The sequence below is a fragment of the Numida meleagris genome, chromosome 25 (assembly GCF_002078875.1).
Source record: "Numida meleagris isolate 19003 breed g44 Domestic line chromosome 25, NumMel1.0, whole genome shotgun sequence".
Taxonomy (NCBI): domain Eukaryota; kingdom Metazoa; phylum Chordata; class Aves; order Galliformes; family Numididae; genus Numida; species Numida meleagris.
The window spans coordinates 2,296,298-2,314,729 of record NC_034433.1 but is presented as its reverse complement, the minus strand read 5'-3'; the positions used below and the strand labels follow the sequence as shown (position 1 = coordinate 2,314,729).

General features: G+C 54.0%; 1 protein-coding gene across 1 annotated transcript; it reads right to left on the bottom strand.

Annotated features, from left to right (window-relative positions):
* MFSD4A (major facilitator superfamily domain containing 4A) lies at positions 107-14,825 on the bottom strand. Its single transcript, XM_021377321.1, has 10 exons — positions 14,503-14,825; positions 10,711-10,909; positions 10,375-10,614; positions 7,537-7,705; positions 5,837-5,952; positions 4,674-4,847; positions 2,995-3,142; positions 2,288-2,358; positions 1,975-2,095; positions 107-1,314 (listed from the first exon to the last, which is right to left on the bottom strand). The coding sequence occupies exons 1-10, from the start codon at positions 14,730-14,732 to the stop codon at positions 1,250-1,252; spliced, it is 1,533 nt and encodes a 510-aa protein (XP_021232996.1). The 5' UTR covers positions 14,733-14,825; the 3' UTR covers positions 107-1,249.

Sequence of the window (18,432 nt, the reverse complement as noted above, 5' to 3'; positions counted from 1 at the left end):
GTTTAACAGCTGTTAGATGCAGTCCAGATGTGAGAGCAGAACTGTTGGAGGTAGGAGCTGACAGTCTCGGCCCCAGAGGGCTTCATTTACCTGAGTCCAGTCATGCTGAGAATCTAGCAATCAATAAATCACCTTTAATTAAACACAGCTTTATATACACACGTACATATGTACATCCACATACAGCAGTTAAAGCGAAAAGGACGTGTCCAATCACTCACTGAAGAAATAGATGCATGTAGCTTTACATTCTTCTAAAGCCAGTCCTTTCTTCATTGCTTGGAAGAGGCCATGCATGGGGTATAAGAGTACCTTACAGAAGGCACCTATTATAATAAGTATTGCACAGAGTAAGCAGCTGGAGTCTGGCTCCCAAATACCTCTGAGCTTCAACTGGAAGCTAGAAATAAAACTGCCCTAAAAGACACTGCAACTGTAGCAGCTAAAATAATGACTTAAAGCAAAACAAACCATCACATCTCATAACTCGTTCTTGGCTCTAGGAAAAAAAAAGCTAATGATTTTAATAATCAAGAGGCCCCAGCATGCTGAATAAGACACTGTCTTAGTGAATGTGTCTGATACTGTGTATTATACAAGAATCAACTGTGCAAATATAGATAGATCCTGCTACCACTGTGCACTTGGTGGGTTCTACCAATAGCATAATTTCTTTTCTGGAAGTATTCATGGTGATTGCATATAGTCCCGTGTTGCACCAAGAAGGAATTTAAAACCAGTATTGTGCTGTACGTTTTTAAGGCCTCCTGTGCTTTACAGGCCAGGAGAAAAAAAAAAAAAACAAACCTGTTAAGTTCAATGACTTAAGCCAGGAGATGGTCAAAGTCTTAGATGTGGAACAAACAGACCTTCCAAAGAAGGAAGGTCCAGGAGGATACCAGGAGGATTAGGAGACCTCCTAATCCAGGAGGTCTGTCCCTCCATCCTGGATTTGTGTGAAAGCTCATTTGCAAGAGTAACTGTTCTGTATCATCCCTGCCATATTCGTAGCCTTTCGGGTACAGGGTCACTCTGATGTTTGCAGTCTTTTTGGTACGTGTGGCACAGGCAACTTGTGCTTAGCTTGCCGTGTTGTTCTAGGATGTTTTCTTGATTCTGACTTACCCAGTCTAGTGTGCTTTTGATTGTAGAAAACTTGCATGATTTAGTCATTAATTGTGAAATCATCCTTAATAGTACTGCTTAATTGTGTGCTGTTTTATTGCTTTTCCAGGGCACGGCCCCTTCTTCAGCGCTGATACTGTCCGGTGTCATCCATTACTGCTGGTTTGTCAGGTGAGACAGCATCCATATCTGCAAAATGGACATCAGGTACTTCAGTGTGCTCGAAGGGAAGGTGTGTGAGCTCTCTCAATGGACGTTGCTACTCTGTCGTCCATCCCACTTGTTTTGCTTTGCTGGTCATGGAAGAAAGACCTCAATTTCCAGTAACCTGAATAATTTATATGCCTGTATGCAGTGCTCCTTTTGTAAAAGGTGCTTAAAAAAGGAAGACAGTGCATGTAGGCTGGTAAAGCAGGTGGGATAAATCTTTTAGCAGTGAGGTTTTTTTTCTCAAGAGCCTGACAGCTTTGGATGGCAGACAGTTGCTCCCTGGGTGTTAGCCAGGGAACAGCCGTGTGCAGTCTGTCCTCCTAGGGCTTGCTCCTGCTAGCTATGCAGTAGCACAGTGGTGCTAGCACAGCTAGCATCCTATTTGGTTTGTAGCTCCTCTGTGATATCCACAGACCGTTCCTTTATTTCCTTGCTCCTCCAACAGCAAAGAAAGCAAACCCTGAGCTGTGGCTGCCAAGGCTTTGTGGGCAAGTCAAAGCAGGAAGAGGGGACAGGAAGCAGCAGTAAAATAAACATTTCCTTTCATTTTGCTGAAGTGCTGCACCCTGGTTATGCACTGATGCATATGCCACTCTTCCTCTCATTATAAAGCAGGGCTGAGCGCCCGTGCTTTCTTACCTGATGAGGGCTTGGGGTACATCCTGTGGAAAAACAAGAGGAAAGCATAGAAGGTAAAGGCCAAGCCTCCAAAGATCATCCCGCAGACCAGGAAACTGTAGCTGCCCTGATCGTGTATAATCTGCAATTGGAGAGAAAAGAAAAAGCAGCAGACGTGTCATCATCGCATTTGAATACCTAATTGGCATTTGGTGAGAGCTTAAGGGTAAGGCAGTGCTTTTGCCAGCAGCAGTCTGAAACCTGGACTAAGGTTTCTAGCGAAGCTCCAGTCAGGTTTTGGCACGCCTCTTCTTTTCCCTTTGCCTGCACTTACCGATCCCACCAGCAGCTGTAGTACCATCTCCCCAATCCCAGCTCCAGTCACTAACACAGTTGTGGCACAGCCTGAAAAGAGACAGCGCAAGTGACAGTGACAGCCAACAGGAGCAGCCTGCAGCCACTTCAAACTGCTCTTTCACAGACCTCTCTGAATGAGATAGAGAAATACTGAGTGGAAGGTTCTTTCTAACGTTGAGACTGACTCTAACTTGTGGTAGTAAGAGAAGTAGAAATGTTAAGACAAAAAACATCTGTTCTGTCACTTGTCCCTGGCAGCAGAGGTGCTGGTGCTTCTTGCTGCAAAGGTTTTCTTCCGTATCACTATCCCAGAGACTGAGGTTGGCAGAGACCTCGTGTAAGAGCTGGCCAAACTCTGGGATTTTCAGTTCACTGATAACCTGGGTGATGCTTTCAGAACCGACATTCTTGTCTGAGAGCCCTGAAAGCTGCAGGAAGCTAAGAAGCAGGCTGGATCCCTGCCTGGGGAAGTTATTAGCGCAGCAAATCTGGGATTGGTGCAGTCTGCTTTTCCGACTACAAGCTTGAATGAAGATCGTATTCAAAAGCAGACCTGTCTTCCAATCCTCCTAAGCATCCCTAAAGCAGGAGGGGGGTCTTGCTGGGTGCCATGCTACCTGAGCTCTAGGCTTGAATGCCTGCCTGCTTACAGAGTCTGCCAGGTGTGCCCACATCCCCACTCACCTTTGTACTGCAGGATGTCCTCAGTGTAGGCAAGCATGCTGGGGAAAGTGCTGCTGAGAAACAGACCCAGAGATGCTGTCCCCACAAACAAGAAGACAACGCTGGAGGAGAAAATGAGGAGCAGGAGGAAGGTGATCAGGACTCCAACCTGTAAAGAGCAGGCACAGAGTCAGCAGGAAGGCAGATGCTGAATTAACACAAACCACACTTTTGGCAATCTCTGAAAAACTGAAGTAACAGTGACATTAAAATCCATCTACCTTCATAGTACAGAATTTGGTTCTTTCTCTAGTGAGACTTAAAGTGACTATGTTTAATTTATCTGTCTCAGCTTCATCAGATAGAGACTTAAGATGTTGTCTGCAAAAATACTTCTTAGGCTTTAACTACAGTAGTACATGTAAATATTATGGAGGCAGCAGTCTCAGTTATTAACAAATCTTACTCAGCAGGCTGAAGAATCCAGTCACTCCATAACTGCTCCCTCTCCACTTCTCACAAGCAGAGTAAAGCCAAAGGCATTAAAAAAAACCTGCCCTCACTTCTGCCTTGCTGCAGTGTACAAGAACAGCCCAGATGTGCTGGTAACTATGGCACAGGGAGGCAGCAGAGGGAGCTCTTCAATCCCAACTCCGGATATTTTTCTTAGATGTTCAGGCCCTGGTGATGGGCACTTGCATATACACAGGAGCAATCTGGATTCTAAAGAAATTAATTCACACGGAATTTGCTGGAATGCTGGGATGACTGCTGAGGGCTGCTCTGTCTGACTACGTACAGCAGTACCAACTAGCAAGCACTGCATGTAAGTGCATTTTTGTCCTTGGGTGATATTATTGCCTTTAAAGGGAAGTGAGGAGGCTTCTGTTAAGGGTTGGAGGCTCCTCCCTTATCTCTCTGAATATGAGCAGCTGTTAAAATGTCCTGTCCTCAGGTTTTAGAGGGCAATCAAACAGCTCAGAAAGCAATGAAGCCAGTCAAGGAGACACTCATGGCATGTACCTGATCTAGAGCTGATGGGGCTGAGCTTTCCCTGCACCCATGTCACTGCCCTAGTGACTGTGTTCTCCCTGTCACCACGCTGTTATGCTCTTGGCCTCAGGATATTAACTTTAAAACCTGCTGCCAGAATAACTTCTGGTTTACATAAATTGTAAATTAACTGCCATCTCTTCATGATGGGGAAATGGGACCAGTTCCCTTGCTGTTGTCTGTCATATCCTTCTGTGCATCTCTTATCTATCCTCTCAGGATTCCGTCCCCTTTCTTCAGATGAATACGTTTCATTAATTCAAGCAAGCAAACATCACATTGATCTGTTTGACAGCCGCTAAAGTCTAAGCAGAGAACTTACTAAACTAGCTGCCTTCCTTTTCCCAGGGCTGACACAGACATTAATTTCCCCGCGGATGCCAGAGAAGGCGATGGGAAAAGAAATGAAGTTGGCAGATGGTTTACTAGTTGCTTTCAGGAATCTCGAGCTCAGAAAAGCAATACAGTCACACTGCGGGTGTCAGCTGCCTCCTGCATGTCAGTCACAAACGTGTAGAGAGGGCGATGCAGCTCACCCCCGTGGCGTGCTTGTCACAAGGCCTGGTGCAAAGCTATCCCAGGTAGGGGCCCCTCAGCACTAGACAGCATCTTGGAGGCGAGCAGGAGGAAGGTAGGAGTAGCCTTACCACGTTGATGAAGACCATGGTCGCTGGCTTCATGCGGTAGGACACGGGGATGGAGATGAGCCTGCCCAGCGTGATGAAGCCCCAGAAGAGGCTGGGCAAGTAGCCAGCCACCTTGTGAACTACAGAGAGAGGCTCTTCCACGGCGTAGCTGTAAATGAAGCCCGAGTACTCTCCCTGCGGGGAAAACAAAACTGCCCGTCACGGTGATGCGATGATTCCCAGGCTTTGCAACGTTAACTTCAACCCGTCCTTAAATATTAACAGTGCAGCAGTGCAGGAGAGCCCGCCTATGGATTTGCCTCAGTGAACCTTGCTCCCAAGAGTTTGTTCTGCTTCTGTCTCCAGCAGCACAGGACTTGGGCACTCCTAAAAGGGCAGCACTGAACAGCTGCACTAGGTAAAATGCCTGCTAAGCTCCTACCCGGAGAGATGCTCTCTTCCCCTAGGACTGTCTTGGAATTGCATGCTCTGAACACATCTCACAGTAGGAACCCGGCGTCGGTCATCCTTGAAGATGGAGGCCCTAGAGAGCTTCTGTCTCTGACAGCTCCTTGGTGTAACCCCACTCATCTTCCCAGACCCTGTTTAAGGCCTTCGTGAGACTCAGCAGTGTTTTACCACGAGTAGACCGAGACAAAACTGCTTGAAGGAAAGGAGCAGCAGCCCGCCAGCCAAGTGAGCCCTCCTCGTCTGGACAGAAGCACTACAAGCCCCGTGTGACTGCGCTGCGGTGGGACTGCACACACGCTTTCCTCTTGGATTTTGTGGACCCATCCAAGAACCTCTGTTTCTTATGACGTAAAACAGCTGTTTTTGCATTCTGGCTAAAGTGAGATGAGACTTCCACTGCCCACGAGGGCACCATCACAACTCCAGCTCTACACTGGCTAGGCGAGTAACGGTAGCAGTCCAGCTGCAACAACACAGAGCCTAGGAGAAGCCACACAACCCTCCCAAGAAGCAGGGAACATGCCAGCCAGAGTGATCAGCTTTTAACGAGCTACCTTGGGAATGAGGGTGCTGCACAGGCAGACCATCAGGTCCAGCCCACTGCACACAGGGGACACGTGGGTGTCTCTGGGTTTGGGCTGCTGCAAGTGATTTGGAAGGAAGAAAGCCATACAGCTTTGCTCAGACAAGATCCTTCTGTCGGCTGAACTCACCACAATCCCATCAGTCATGAAGAGAACAAGAGCCCCAGTGATGTGGACTGCGAAGTAGGTGTAAGAAGCCCCTCGGAAGTTTTTGCTTTGGCAGCAGCTAAATAAGTCATCATGACCTGGTGAAAAACAATGCAAAGCAAACTTAGCTGGAACGTCCCCCTGGGGCTGGGTAGTTGCCAGCCCGCAGTGGGGACTTGTTTTGTGCTCAGCTGCAGGACAGAGATTCATAGGGACTGAGAACAACGTGCAGTGCTGCTAACCTCTGCCAGCACGGTGTCTTTTATTTATTTTTTTTTAAACCTACCTAAACTTTCAGAAGGGATACAGCTATATTTATAGGCTGACTGCCCACAGACTGGGATCCCAGCTCTCCGGGATACTTGCTCCTTAGCTCACAAAAGCTGCTCATGCTTCGCTTCCCATTTTGGAGCTCCACACTGCTGCTCCCGTTCTTTAAAATAAATCAACCCATTCAGCCACAGCACTCATCCTCAGAGCTCTTCATACGTGGTACAACTACACCGCAGAGTCCTGCCCCGGACAGCTCACATTCCTCACCTAAAAGATATTGAACCAAACAAGCCAGCTCTGGGAAAGAGGGTGATAGACACAGAGCGGTGTCACCTCCTCTGACGACCGCTGAGAACACAAGTCTGCCCAAGCCAGCTGGGAGTCAGCACCCTGGTGTGCCCAACTGCCCTGTCCTCTGGCTCCTACCACGCTGGTGATTGTCCCTGCACTGGCAAAGAGGAAATTCTCACCACTTCTATGGGGAAGGAGGGATTTTGCCAGCACGGACACATCTGTCGGAGATCACAGTTGTCAGCCATGCAGCTGTCCTGCTTCTCTAAGGACTGCTCTCAAGTGCATTTAATAGAAAGATGGAGATGAGAAGAACATGAAGCTCCAGTGGGTTGTATGAAAAGGGGCAGCTGGGTTGAGGAAAGGAAGACTCAATGTCTCAACTGAGGGGAGTGCTGTTAGAGGAACACAACCTTACTAGACACCAGAGAACCCACCCCGTTAGGCACATTCCCATCACTCCCTGCAGCTGCCTCCACTTTCCAGCATTCCCTAAAACTGTATTGGTGGGGTAAAGCCACCACTCCTGCAACAGTGCTCCTCTCACAGCTCTAAAGTGTGATTGCTTCAGAGGTGCAGTGCTTAACTGGAGGATTTACTTTGAAACGTTTCTCTTGGGCAGCAGAGAACAATGCTACGCTGCCCACCAAACGGGCTGTAGTCACCAGGTCAAACTATTGCTGGTCTTTATTGCCTCAAACAAGGGCATTGCCTTTACATCTCTCAGATTCACCCAAATCAGCATTCTGCAGCGATCACTGCTTTTACACAGAGCAGCCAGCTCTAAACCTGACCGAAAACCAGAAGGAAATAGAGGGGCAGAGCTTCCAGGTGTGCCTACATGACCTGGGAGCAGGGGTTTCATCTCAGGGCAGCTCTCAGGAAAGCAGCCTGGAATCCCTGCAGCCCCGTCCAATCTGAGGGCAATTGGGCACCAAAGGGACTGAATTGTTCGGGTACTTTTGGATTCCATTCACTCCTCTGTTTTGGAAAGTTTTCTCCTTAGACAATAGCAATTAAGCTCACTTGTTAAACACCACGGAGGCATTCAGAAACAAGGCTTTTTCACCCGCAGCTTTCCCCCCCCCGGTCCCGTAAGCCAGGTGCCTGCAGCTCACCTCCAGCAGCGTGGGGTCTGTGCACAGAGGTGGACAGGTCGTCCTTCTCCGTGGGACGTGCTTCCATCGCCAGCTCGTCCGCCGACAGCAGCGGGTGGCTGCTGCTATTGAAGCACGGCACCATGCGCTCCTTGTAGAGCAGGAAGAACACGGCGATGGGCACGGGCAGCTGGGGAGGAGCAGAGAGGGGCAGGTAAGAGCGATGCACAGCTCACACAAAGTGCAGTTCCTCGTTCACAAGAGCCTTTCAGGGAGCCCAGCCCATCGCCGCTGAGCGTGTCCCTCAGTGCCACATCTCTGTGTTCCTTGAACGCCTGCAGGGACGGTGACTCCAGCAAAGCACGTCTGCTTCTGCCCAAAGATGAATCATGAAATCGCCTTTGCCCATGGAGAGCAGAGCGGTATGAACGAGAATCCTTTGGCTGAAACTGTGCAGAGCAAGCAAGCTGCTCCAGGACCTGCTCTGCCCATCTCCAACCATTAGCAGGGGTTGCTCAGCATCTCATAAGAGACCAGCTCCTGGTTCCCAGGCCAACGGCCGCAGCCAGACAGCTGCAAACAGCCCCTCAGCCCAACCTGTGCCACGGGACCTGGGATGCAAGCACCCTCTAATCCACAGCTGCATGACATCCGCACCCCACAGTCACTGCTGCATGGGCTGTGCCAGTGGTCAGTGCTCAGCACCAGGTGCTGCACACAGGGGACAAAACACGAGGACAGTGAGCTCAACCTGCCCTTGGGACCCCGGTTCCATGGTGCCTTGCTCCCATGGCCGAGCCTGCACCCTGCACGCACCCCGACTTGGTGGTGCCTGCAAACCCAGAGGGACTGCTCTTTTTTAGGGGAAAGAAAAATAGAGGGAAGTAAATGAAAAGCTGGGTCTGCCCCTGCCCAGCCTCCTCCTCCCGCTGCAACCGAGTGGTGTTTATTCTGCAACAAATGGGGAGAAAGCCAGGAAATCCTAAGTGACAGCTCACTCTCCAGCCGCCCAGCTCTTGTTTTCTACATGTCTGTGAGCAAGTGTGAGCTCGAGCTCCAAATTTCCTGCTTTTTGTTGGCTTGTGGCGTTATTTAAATGTATGGAGAATTCCCCCCCCACACCCGCCTCTCTTGCCTGAATTCATTTATGAGGACTTCATTGTTCTGGGAACAATGGGAATAGGAACAGTGAGTTCGGTCCCATGGAAGAAAAATGCATTTGCTTGATAGTTCTAATCCTTCCGGAGGTCAGGACCAGATTTTATTCTTCTAAATTGCAAATTTTGCAAAAAAAAAAAAGAAAAGAACACCTCACCAAAAAAAACACCACCAAACAACAAACCAGAGGGACTGGCCATCGAGATAACAGCTCCAGGCACTTCAGGAGCACTCAGGTCCTACGTAGAGGACACGGTGCTGGGGTCCCCCAGTTCCCATGGGGACCATGGGTGCATCCCCATCTCCAAAGAAAGCTGCTCCCTTTCCCCATATCCAGATGATATCTCAAAGCCAGCGGTGCCTTGAGTGCACAAGAGCCCGGACCCTTCAGGACGTGGGCTGGCCACCGATGGCTCATCAACTCTGGCTCCTTCTGGTAGGAGATTCCCCAAAGCCGTGACCCCGTGGCACAGCCTGGCCATAAACCCAGGCAGGGACAGGGCATCCTGGGAAGCACTTTGCTTGTTACACGGGCAGGTGGAGAGGAGCAAACAGAGCTGAGTGCCAGCGCGCTGCCTGGGCACACGTCACCCAGCACCGGGACAGCCCACGCTGCAGGCACAGCTGCCCCAGCCCCATCCTGGCCCTTCCACTCCCAGCAGGAGCTCCAGCCTCACACACTGAGCCAATGGAGACATCACCCCCACCCCTTGCAGGTGTTAACCACTGCAAGCTCAATGATTTCTTGCATTGGGCGGCTCGGTGTGGGTACAGCTGAGCATCCCAGTTCCCGTTTCAGATCCCAGCATTGCTCCCTGCACCAACCCCCAGCACAGCAGAGCACCCCATGACACCTTCCGGACAAGCACGGCCCTACAGAGGAACATTTCCCCCCATTTCCAGCCCCTTTGGATGAGGACATTTCCGTTCCGTGGGAAACCGAATTTTAAAACGTAGTTTTTGTTCCAAATCTGGATGAAAAGCCCAAATCTTCCCCCCAGCCAAATCTTTTTTTTCCATTCTGAGAGTCATCCAAGCGCTTTATCTGATAACTAAAGCAAAAACATCTTGCTTCAATAGCACCGAAACGAGTATTCCGTCAGCTTTACGCTCTGCACTGATGCCAAAGTCAAATTGAGACATTTCGACTTTAAACAAAGCAAGGAATGGAAATGAATCATTTCAGCCGTCCTGTCAGGATGCACACAGCGCTGTGAAAACGGGTGTGGAGCTGTGGTTTTGACCATTTAAAAAATAAGAACGATAAGCATACAAAGCTGCTGGTCCTGGTTTCCATTCCTACAGCTCCCTCATCCCATCCACTTCCCCGGGGTGTCTGCACCGAGTGCTGTGTCCTTTCCGTGCTGCACGCATCACATTCAAAATAGGTATTAAATCCTGCCTTTAAAACTCAATTATCTTGCTCAAGACAGACTGGCAAAGTAGGCAATGCCCTGGTGTAATTAAAAGCACATTTCCCACGGCACGCACAGTGTCAGAGGTAACTAAAGCTGCTGCTGGGCAGGGAGCATCCTTTGCTACACTGCACGGAGTCACTGCAGCAGCTCTGGTTGCCTGCTGCTCTCCCACTGTGCCATGCACACAGCCCCACTGGGCGCTCCGGTTGGGTTTCTAATCTGTCCTCACACCTCCTTCCTCGCTGCCGATGACACCCCAAGCATCCAAATCTCACCCACTTACGTTGATGAGGGCCATGATCCAGAAGGCGTAGGAGACGCGTGTGACCACCATGCCCTTCATGGGCAGGTCGTAGTGGGACAGGTTGCCCGGATGGTGCGGGACCAGGGACTTGCGGATGTGGGGCAGGTTGCTGGAGGCGTTGGCCGTGCCATTGGCCAGGATGCAGTTGGTGTCGGAGAGGAAGGGGTCAGCTATCAGGGGGCTCAGCAGCGCTCCGAAGCCCACGAAGAAATGCAGAGCCTGTGGGACGAGGCAGGGCTGGCATCACGGAGGAGGAAGAGGAGGAGGAGGAGGAGGAGGAAGCGCAGCCAGGGCGGCCGCGGGCTCTGTGCTCACCTGCAGGAAGATGGCTGAGTCCTTCTGGTAGATCTTCACCAGCTGCATGTTGGAGATGGTGTCGATGCAGCCCATGGCCAGGCCTGCCACGGCCATGACCACAGCCAGCACCACCACATTGTGGCACAGCGGGATGATGGCAAAGACCAGGGAGATGGCCAGGGATGAGGCGAAGAGCGCAAACAGCGACTGAGCCAACCTGAGGCAGGAAGGGGAAAGGAAGAGAATGACCTCCATGAGAGCAGCATCTGCACCCCAGCACTACCTTGTGACCTCAGCCCCAGGTCAGCCGGTGGCACAGGTATCGGCAGGGTGCACCCATGGGCTGTAGCTCCTGCTAATGCTGCTCCAGCATATTCTCTTCTGATGCTGCAGTTGGGATGCTGAGCACCTTGCTCCCCTCTGTGCATCCTCACCCAGCCCACAGCACGGCCATCTCCTGCCTCAAAGAGCTGCCCCTCCCAGCCAGCTTTTGAGGAGAAGAGGAGCCATCCCTACAAACCCATTCTGCGCATTCCAAGGCAGAAGAGGGATGAGGACCTCCCCTTGTTACCTGTGCGGATCTGCATTCTCCCTCTGTGCCCAGCGCTGTGCTCTGCTCGGGCAGCATCTGCATCCTGCAGAACGGAGCCCAGGTTGGCACCGCGCTGCGCAGGAGCTGCCAAGTGGGAAGGCAGGAAGGAAGGAAGGAAGGAAACGGGGAGCAGACAGCGGAGTGCTGGAATCACTGAGGCCAGCAGAAAGATGGGACTTCAGAGTCACAGCAGTGAGTAAATAGCAGAGGCACCTCCCAGCCTGCGAGGAGCCCGGGGCAATGACCAGCCATGAGGTGTAATTAGCAGCTGGGGGAACTCATAGGCATAGGACCAGTGAGGGGAACAGCCAAAGGGGCAGAAGTGATGGGCACCAGGATGGCTCAGCCCCAGGCACAGCGCTGTGCTTCTGCGCAGCCCCAGTTCATCCCAAACCCACAGCAACGTGACTTCCCACATCCTGCCTCTGGTTCAGCAGCGCGGGGAGGAACAGCATGAGGGCAGCTGCCCCTTGTCGGCCGGTGGCACGAAGTGCTCGCAGCCTCCGTCCTGAAGGAGCCTGTGGTTTGCAGAGCCCTAAATGCTGACTTTCCTCTGACAGCAACTGGTGATCCCACATGGGGTTTTGCAGCAAGGGAGCAAGGGGAAAGCAACGGGAGGGAAGCAGCCTTGAGCCTGCATGGAGGCCGGGTGTGATGGAGCAATGATGTGCACCGAGACATCCCTGAGACCCCTCTTCTCTCCTGCAGCCCCAGCATTGCTGGTGCCACACTCATTACTGGAGTTAAATATTAATTGCAAACGATGGACGTCCTTTTGAAGCACTGAATAGCTCACTTTGATGTTCCCAAAGTGCAAAAACTCCTTCCTGCAGCCGTAAGACATTCATCGCACACTCACACCCCCCCACAGTGGTGTACAGCCCAGGGGGTACCCAGCCCCACTGCCCCTCCCCCAGCTCTGCCATTGGCGGGGACCGAGGGGTCATCCCTTCCCGCAGCACAGCACCCAGATGCGCTCAAAGCCACTGCCCAGCCCTGCACAGCAGCTGAGGGTATTTGCAGAGACAAATGCTTGGGAAGCATCCTGAAAGGAGACACCCCAGGACTTCAGAGTGGGTCTGAAGGCCACATCCCGATGGTGTGAAAGCGATGTGCCCCTCCGAAGGGCACCCAGATGTAGTGCCACGACGCAGCACCCAGCGCTGCCCCGTCCCCGTGTCCCCAGCAGAGCTCCCTGCCTGCTGCAGCCACCTCCTGTCCCAGGCGCTCAGGTGTGAAACGAGGCCGATAGAATCACAACAGCTCATTAGCTTTTCAGTACGAACACTGATTGTGCAAATGACCCTTCTGCTCTTTTTTGGTTCCTGGAGCACCCAGCACACCTGGCTCCATCGCAACCCAGGAGAGATCCACGCCTGGCACCTGGAGGTCGAGGCTGACCTCCATAGGACGCAGTGCTGTGCTGTATCGATGCCAGCAAGCTTGCCTTCTCCCCCCCAGTGCGGTACACAACCCCCAGCTCACTGCTCCTGTTGCACTCTCCGACTTGCAGGATGGTTTTCCAGACCTCAGGAAGCACATTCTACATCCCTCGCGTCAAGAAGACAGATGACCATCAGGTTAATTCCACTCTGCAAGAGCAATAATTAAAAACCCAGAGCACTAAGGGGAGGATGAGGGGAGGGCCGGGGGGTGCCAGCTCACACCCCTCCTGCACCCACTGTGCTGTGCCTTTGGGCAGAGCCTGTGCAGGGCAGCCCCCCCAGCCCCCTGCTCATCCGTTGACACCAGTGGGATGAGCTCAGGCTGTTCTGACACCAGGAGCAAAAGCAAAAATGCAGGAGGGCACAAAAAATGCAGCTTCAGGATGGGAAGAATAGCAACCTGGGGCACAAGTGCTTGGTCACCCCGGTGCTTCTGTCACAAGTGCACGTGGCACAGCAGCACGGAGGGAGCGCAACTAAACAAGGCAAGCGTAACATGCAGCCAAATGGAAAAGGTGAAGGCAAGGAAAGCAAGAGGGGATGCAGGTGCACAGAGCTCAGGCCTGGATCTCACAGTGCTTCATGGGGGGGTTTACCGGCGGGCTCAGCTCCCACTGCAGATCCCAAGCCCAGGCAGTGTTTGGAACCTCAGACCCTGTCCTCACTCATGCAAGGGAATGATTCCACAAGACCACGTGAAAAGCTGAATTCTGAGCCCGAGCTGCAACTACAGCTCAGCAAACCCCGAGCACAAGTTTGCAGGGAGCAGAGCATGTGCTGAGCCCGCGCTGCACCGCGTGCACTGCAGCCGTGGGGGCTGCTCTGCCACCCCACCAGCAAAGTGGCTGCTGGGCACTGAGCATTGCAAGCACCAGCTGCGTTTTCGCACTGCTCATGGTGACAAAGTTCCTTCTTCTTCGAAATCTAGCAGGAATTTTGGAGCTCGTCCTGGCAACCGAGGTGCACGCTGAGTTGCAGAGGGATTGGGGCCATCGTTATGCTCCGACCTCGCAGTGCTCCAGGACTCCAGCCCCACATTCTACGGGGCGAGGAGCACCGGGACAGCTCACGGACTGGGACAACCACTGAACGGGTGGGTGTCCCAGTGCCACCTCCATCAACCAACACCTCCCACTCAGTTCCCTCCTCAACTCATGAGACAAGAGTTTAACGAAGCGTTTCCAAATGGTTTGCCTTACAGAAGTGAAGGACTTATGCAAGATCCCTTTATGCTCCTGTTCGATACATACGTGTGACGTACGGGGACGCACACGGAGGTGTGTTACACCCCAGCCCAAACAATTACCAACAATGTAAATAATCAGCTGATTCGCCCTACAGCACAGCTGTCCATCACACCTCGGACCAAACGCAGCTGGCAACCCTTAGGGCTGAGCCCTGGGCATTATTTGCCCTAAAGACATCCCAGAGAGTGGGATCGGGGTGGGGGGAGGGGGTGTCCCAGTGACCCCCGCAGATTCCCGGGGATCGGGGCAGTGCCTACCAACTCCCGACCCCGGGGTTATCGAACCGGGTCACAACGCCCACGATACACGATTCGGAAAACATCCTCCAGGAAGTTCTCGCTGCAACTTCGCCGTCCCCGTCCCGAGCTGCGGGGATCGGGCCGTTCCGGGCGGGTGGGCGCGGAGCCGCCCCGCAGACCCCATCCCTCCGTCCCGCATCTCCGGGCGGGGTCCGCGCCCGTCTCAGCCCCACGGACCCGAGAGGGGCAGCGCTGCCCCCCACCCCCCAGCGCAGAGCCGCCCTTACGTCCTCTTGAAGACCCCTCCGAGGCAGCTGCCGAGCAGGAGGCAGAACTGCTGCGAGAAGAAGACCCAGGTGATCTGCGAGAGCGAGCTCTGCGTCTGGCAGCGCAGGTCCAGCAGCGTGGGCCCCAGGAAGGCGATGCAGAGGCCGAAGCTGAAGAAGACGCTCCAATAGGTGAGGGTGGGCTGCAGGTTCCTCCGGAACCGAGCCGACACCCGCTCGTCCCACCACATCCTGGGCGGCGGCGCGGGGCGGCCCGCGGAGATGCGGCTCCCGCACCGCCCGGCCCCGCTCCCAGCCCGGCCCCGCCGCCGCCCCGCTCCCCGCTCCTCCTCCCCGGGCTGTGGCTCCGGAGCCCGCCGGCCGCTGGCTCCGCCTCCGGGACCGGGGACCGCCGCCGCCTCCCGGGGCCGGGCGGAGCCTCCCGCGGGCGGGCGGTGCGGGGCAGAACCCTCGGAGCCCACCCGGAACCCCCCGAGGCTTCAGCGCGTCCCCGCGGGGGCAGAGAAACATCCGAACCGTCACCCCCAGCATCACCTCGGGGCGGGGAAGCAGCATCTCCCCCAGAAGGAGGTGGGCAGCCCCCGCTGCTCGATCCGAGCCTCGCTGCCCGGATTGTACCCAATGCAGCAGAGAGCAAGGCAGCCGCTAAACCCCTCGCTCTGCTGCCTGAGCGCCGTAAATAAAGAGAACCGCTCAGACAAATGCAATTAAAGGTGTCTGTGCCCCTCCTGTGGGTGAGAAAGGGTGAGATGGGCTGCGGGATTGTGTGCATTTTGGAGTCGGAGCGGCTGATGCTTACGCAAAAGGTCTCCTCTAGAGGCTGCGTTTATAAATATTTCACCTACTTTAGGGAAGGACTGCAATTTTTAGATGGCTCTTTCCAGCTCCAGCTGGAGCTGAGCCGTGGGCAGAGCCACCCCGGTGCTGGGACCCCGCAGCCGTACTCAGCATCCCGTGACCCACATCTCAGGAATGCTGCTCCGGGTCACAGGTGCTCATTTCCACCTGGACATAGCTTAATGTTTAGCTAATCCAAATTGCATCCGTGTCCCACTTCTGCCACCTCCACGGCATCTGCAGGTGACCACTCAGGGTAAGGAGGGCAGTGTGGGCAGCACCATGGAGCAGGTGGGGGATGGAGCCCTGGTTGCTGCTGGGAGTGATGCTAAGTGGTTCTCCAATGGGGAAACTGAGGGCTCCTCGGGCCTGGGGCTGGAGGGGCCTGTGTGGAGCTGCTCACTCTGGAATGAGATATTTTGTGCACACGTGGCCCTATAGGAGAGCTTGGGAGTATTCTGGTTTTCCGGCACCTGGAATGCCACCACCCTGAAACGACCACATCCCTCCTGCTGGCAGCGACCGCTCTGATTTGGAGCGCTCTGTTTTCATGCTGCCAGATGGCAAACGAGGAGGTGAACCCATGATGGACGGTCAGACACGCAGCATCTTCAGCAAAGACCATTTCCAGGGCACCAGAAGGGCAGGAGACCTGTGCTGTGCTCCTGCCTTCATTGCTGCCTCACCATAACCCGACAGCATCAGCACTCTGGGCTTTGCATTGTGACAGGGCTGAGCAGCTCCCACACCAGGGTGAAGTCATTGCACCCCAACCCCACAGCTATGGGGCTCAGCGCAGCCCCATTGCAGCCCCGACACCCGGCCCCGCTTTGCAGAGCAATGCCACAAAGGCCGGCGCGCGGCTTCCAGGAATATCAGCCCGTTCCATCGGGGCTCACACGAATCATGCAAGATCTGCTTGCAAATAGAAAACGCGGCGTGGGTGGGTTTAGTCAGCACAAGAACGCACAGATCCTTCCACAGCCTGAAACCTGGATCCGCGGAGGGAGCTCATAAAAATGCAAACCGCGGGGCTCCGAGTGCCTGAGACCAGAATTAGCTTTGTGAAGAGGCACTTTTGGGCTGGTTTCCAACCTGAAGCCAACGTTGCGCTTGCCACGGATTCAACACCCCCCCCCCCCTCGCTGCAATGTGCAGAGCGGGACGGTGAATGAGCGAAGCGCGGAGTGGCAGCATCACGGAGCTGGTGCTGCTCAAAGGGATGCGGCCAAGGTTCAGCTTTTGCTTCCTGCGTGCTCACACCTTCCCTATTGTTCACATCAAATCAGCTGGTCCTATTCGGCCAGCAGGAATGAATGGCTTCTTTGCTTTGGCCTGTTCTGCTCCGGTGTGACTGCTCCCTGAAGGAGGCCCATGTTGCTCACGTTGGATCGTTGAGATCCCTTCTGTTAGGACCCTCGGGGATGAAGCATTGCAGGGACACGAGGAGGCGAGGACGCAGCGCTCGGAGCCGGCACCGCTCTGAGGTCGGGCGCTGCGCGGGGCTCGGCACGGTGCAGACACGTGTCGGGGAGGAGGAAGCGCTGCGTGTTTTCCTACCGACTGAAATCACTCCACACACCCACTCCCGTCGGGCCGGGATCAACGCGTTTCCTCCTGCGCTGTGCCAACGCGGCGCGGAGCTCTCCTGGATCGCACCTGGGAGCTTTGGATCCCTCTGAGAGCCCCAAGAAAAGCGCGGTGCAGCCGGAGAGGGGCTCACGCGCAGCTGCAGGGCACGAGGGTGCCCTATGGGATGAGCTGGTGCCGTCCGGGCTCATCCGGCCCCGCCGTGCCCATGGGTGGAGGATGTGGCTGGGGCCGCTCGGCCGCATTCCCCGGTGCTGCGGGATGAGGGAGGAGCAGATCAGGCATTGCCTGGCCCCGCTGTGACTCAGGTGGATGGATGCCCATGGACCACGGTCCCAGAGTTCCCCCCGTGCTCCATCTCTGGCCCTTCCCATGTCTCCCCCCCTACGGCGGCTATAATACCTACAGCTGCACAGCCCCAAACCCAGGGATTTTTAGGTGACGAAGCACTGGGGAGCAGCACTCCCTCGTCCCCCCACCGGCGTTGCCCTTGAGTCACTTTGCAGCCGCGGGCCGGGCACGGCCGCGCTCTTTTATCAGCCTGATTAAGTTATGGCAATATTTGTTCAGGGCTTTAGGATCCACGTAAGGGACTGCACTAACACGTTCCCATTGTGCTCGAGCCCCCCAGGCGCTGGGCTTCAGGCTCCTGCGAAGGTCAAGGGGAAGGAAACTCCCTCTGGGTTAAGGCAGAGCCTCCTCGTGCCAAACAGAAGAGAGCAAAATGACACCTTACACAAATGCACCCCGCAACCAACGCAGTTCATTGCCCAGTTTTGGCTGCGGAGCACTCACGGTACAGCTGTAACAGAAGCACAGCCACAACGTGGTCCGTGTCACCGCTGACATGCGGCCACTGAAGCATTTGTATAGCACAGACTCCCAGCTGATCGATGGACGCAGCCATTTATTCCTTTATTTCCACTTATTCCAGAAAAAAAGTTCTCCCTTTCTTTCTCTCTCTCTATATATACATACACACATATATATAAAAAAAAAAATCATTGCTTCTTTTTGGAATAAATCTTTTAAAACCACTTGCTTTAACACGCATCTCCCATCCATACAATGGCAATCAGTGTCCTGCAAACCAGGGGATGCTCACAGCACCGGTGCCTGAGCGCTCTGGGACACGTTTTCCTGCTGCAGGACACGGGGCTGAGGCTGTTCCTATGATGCATCCCACCTGCACTGGAGCAACGGGTGCTGCCCTCAATTCTGACCGAAGGAGAAAAAAAAAACCACAGCGGTGCATGGAGCTGCTGAGTGCACAAAGCAACGTGGCCTTTCCCCGAGCTGCAGCCAGAATTGGTAGGGAAAAATAAAAGATGCAAGAAAATAATGGCTGGAAGACAAAACAACAGCTCCCAATCCGTGCTGGGTGCCGCAGAATGGAGGGAAAAAAAATAAAAATAAATTCCAGAGAGCCACAGACATTTACAGTGTTTTCATCAGCGCTGCTTTAAGCAGCTGGTGCTCCAGCACTGGGCAGAGCTGGGAGCT

Excerpts from the sequence above, each read along its gene's own strand:
- MFSD4A (XM_021377321.1), bottom strand. The coding sequence starts at position 14,732 with ATGTGGTGGGACGAGCGGGTGTCGGCTCGGTTCCGGAGGAACCTGCAG. Across the intron at positions 5,953-7,536 it reads CAGACCCCACGCTGCTGGAG|GTCATGATGACTTATTTAGC; the intron begins GTGAGCTGCAGG and ends GTTTTTCACCAG. Across the intron at positions 1,315-1,974 it reads GTACCCCAAGCCCTCATCAG|ATATGGATGCTGTCTCACCT; the intron begins GTAAGAAAGCAC and ends TCCATTTTGCAG.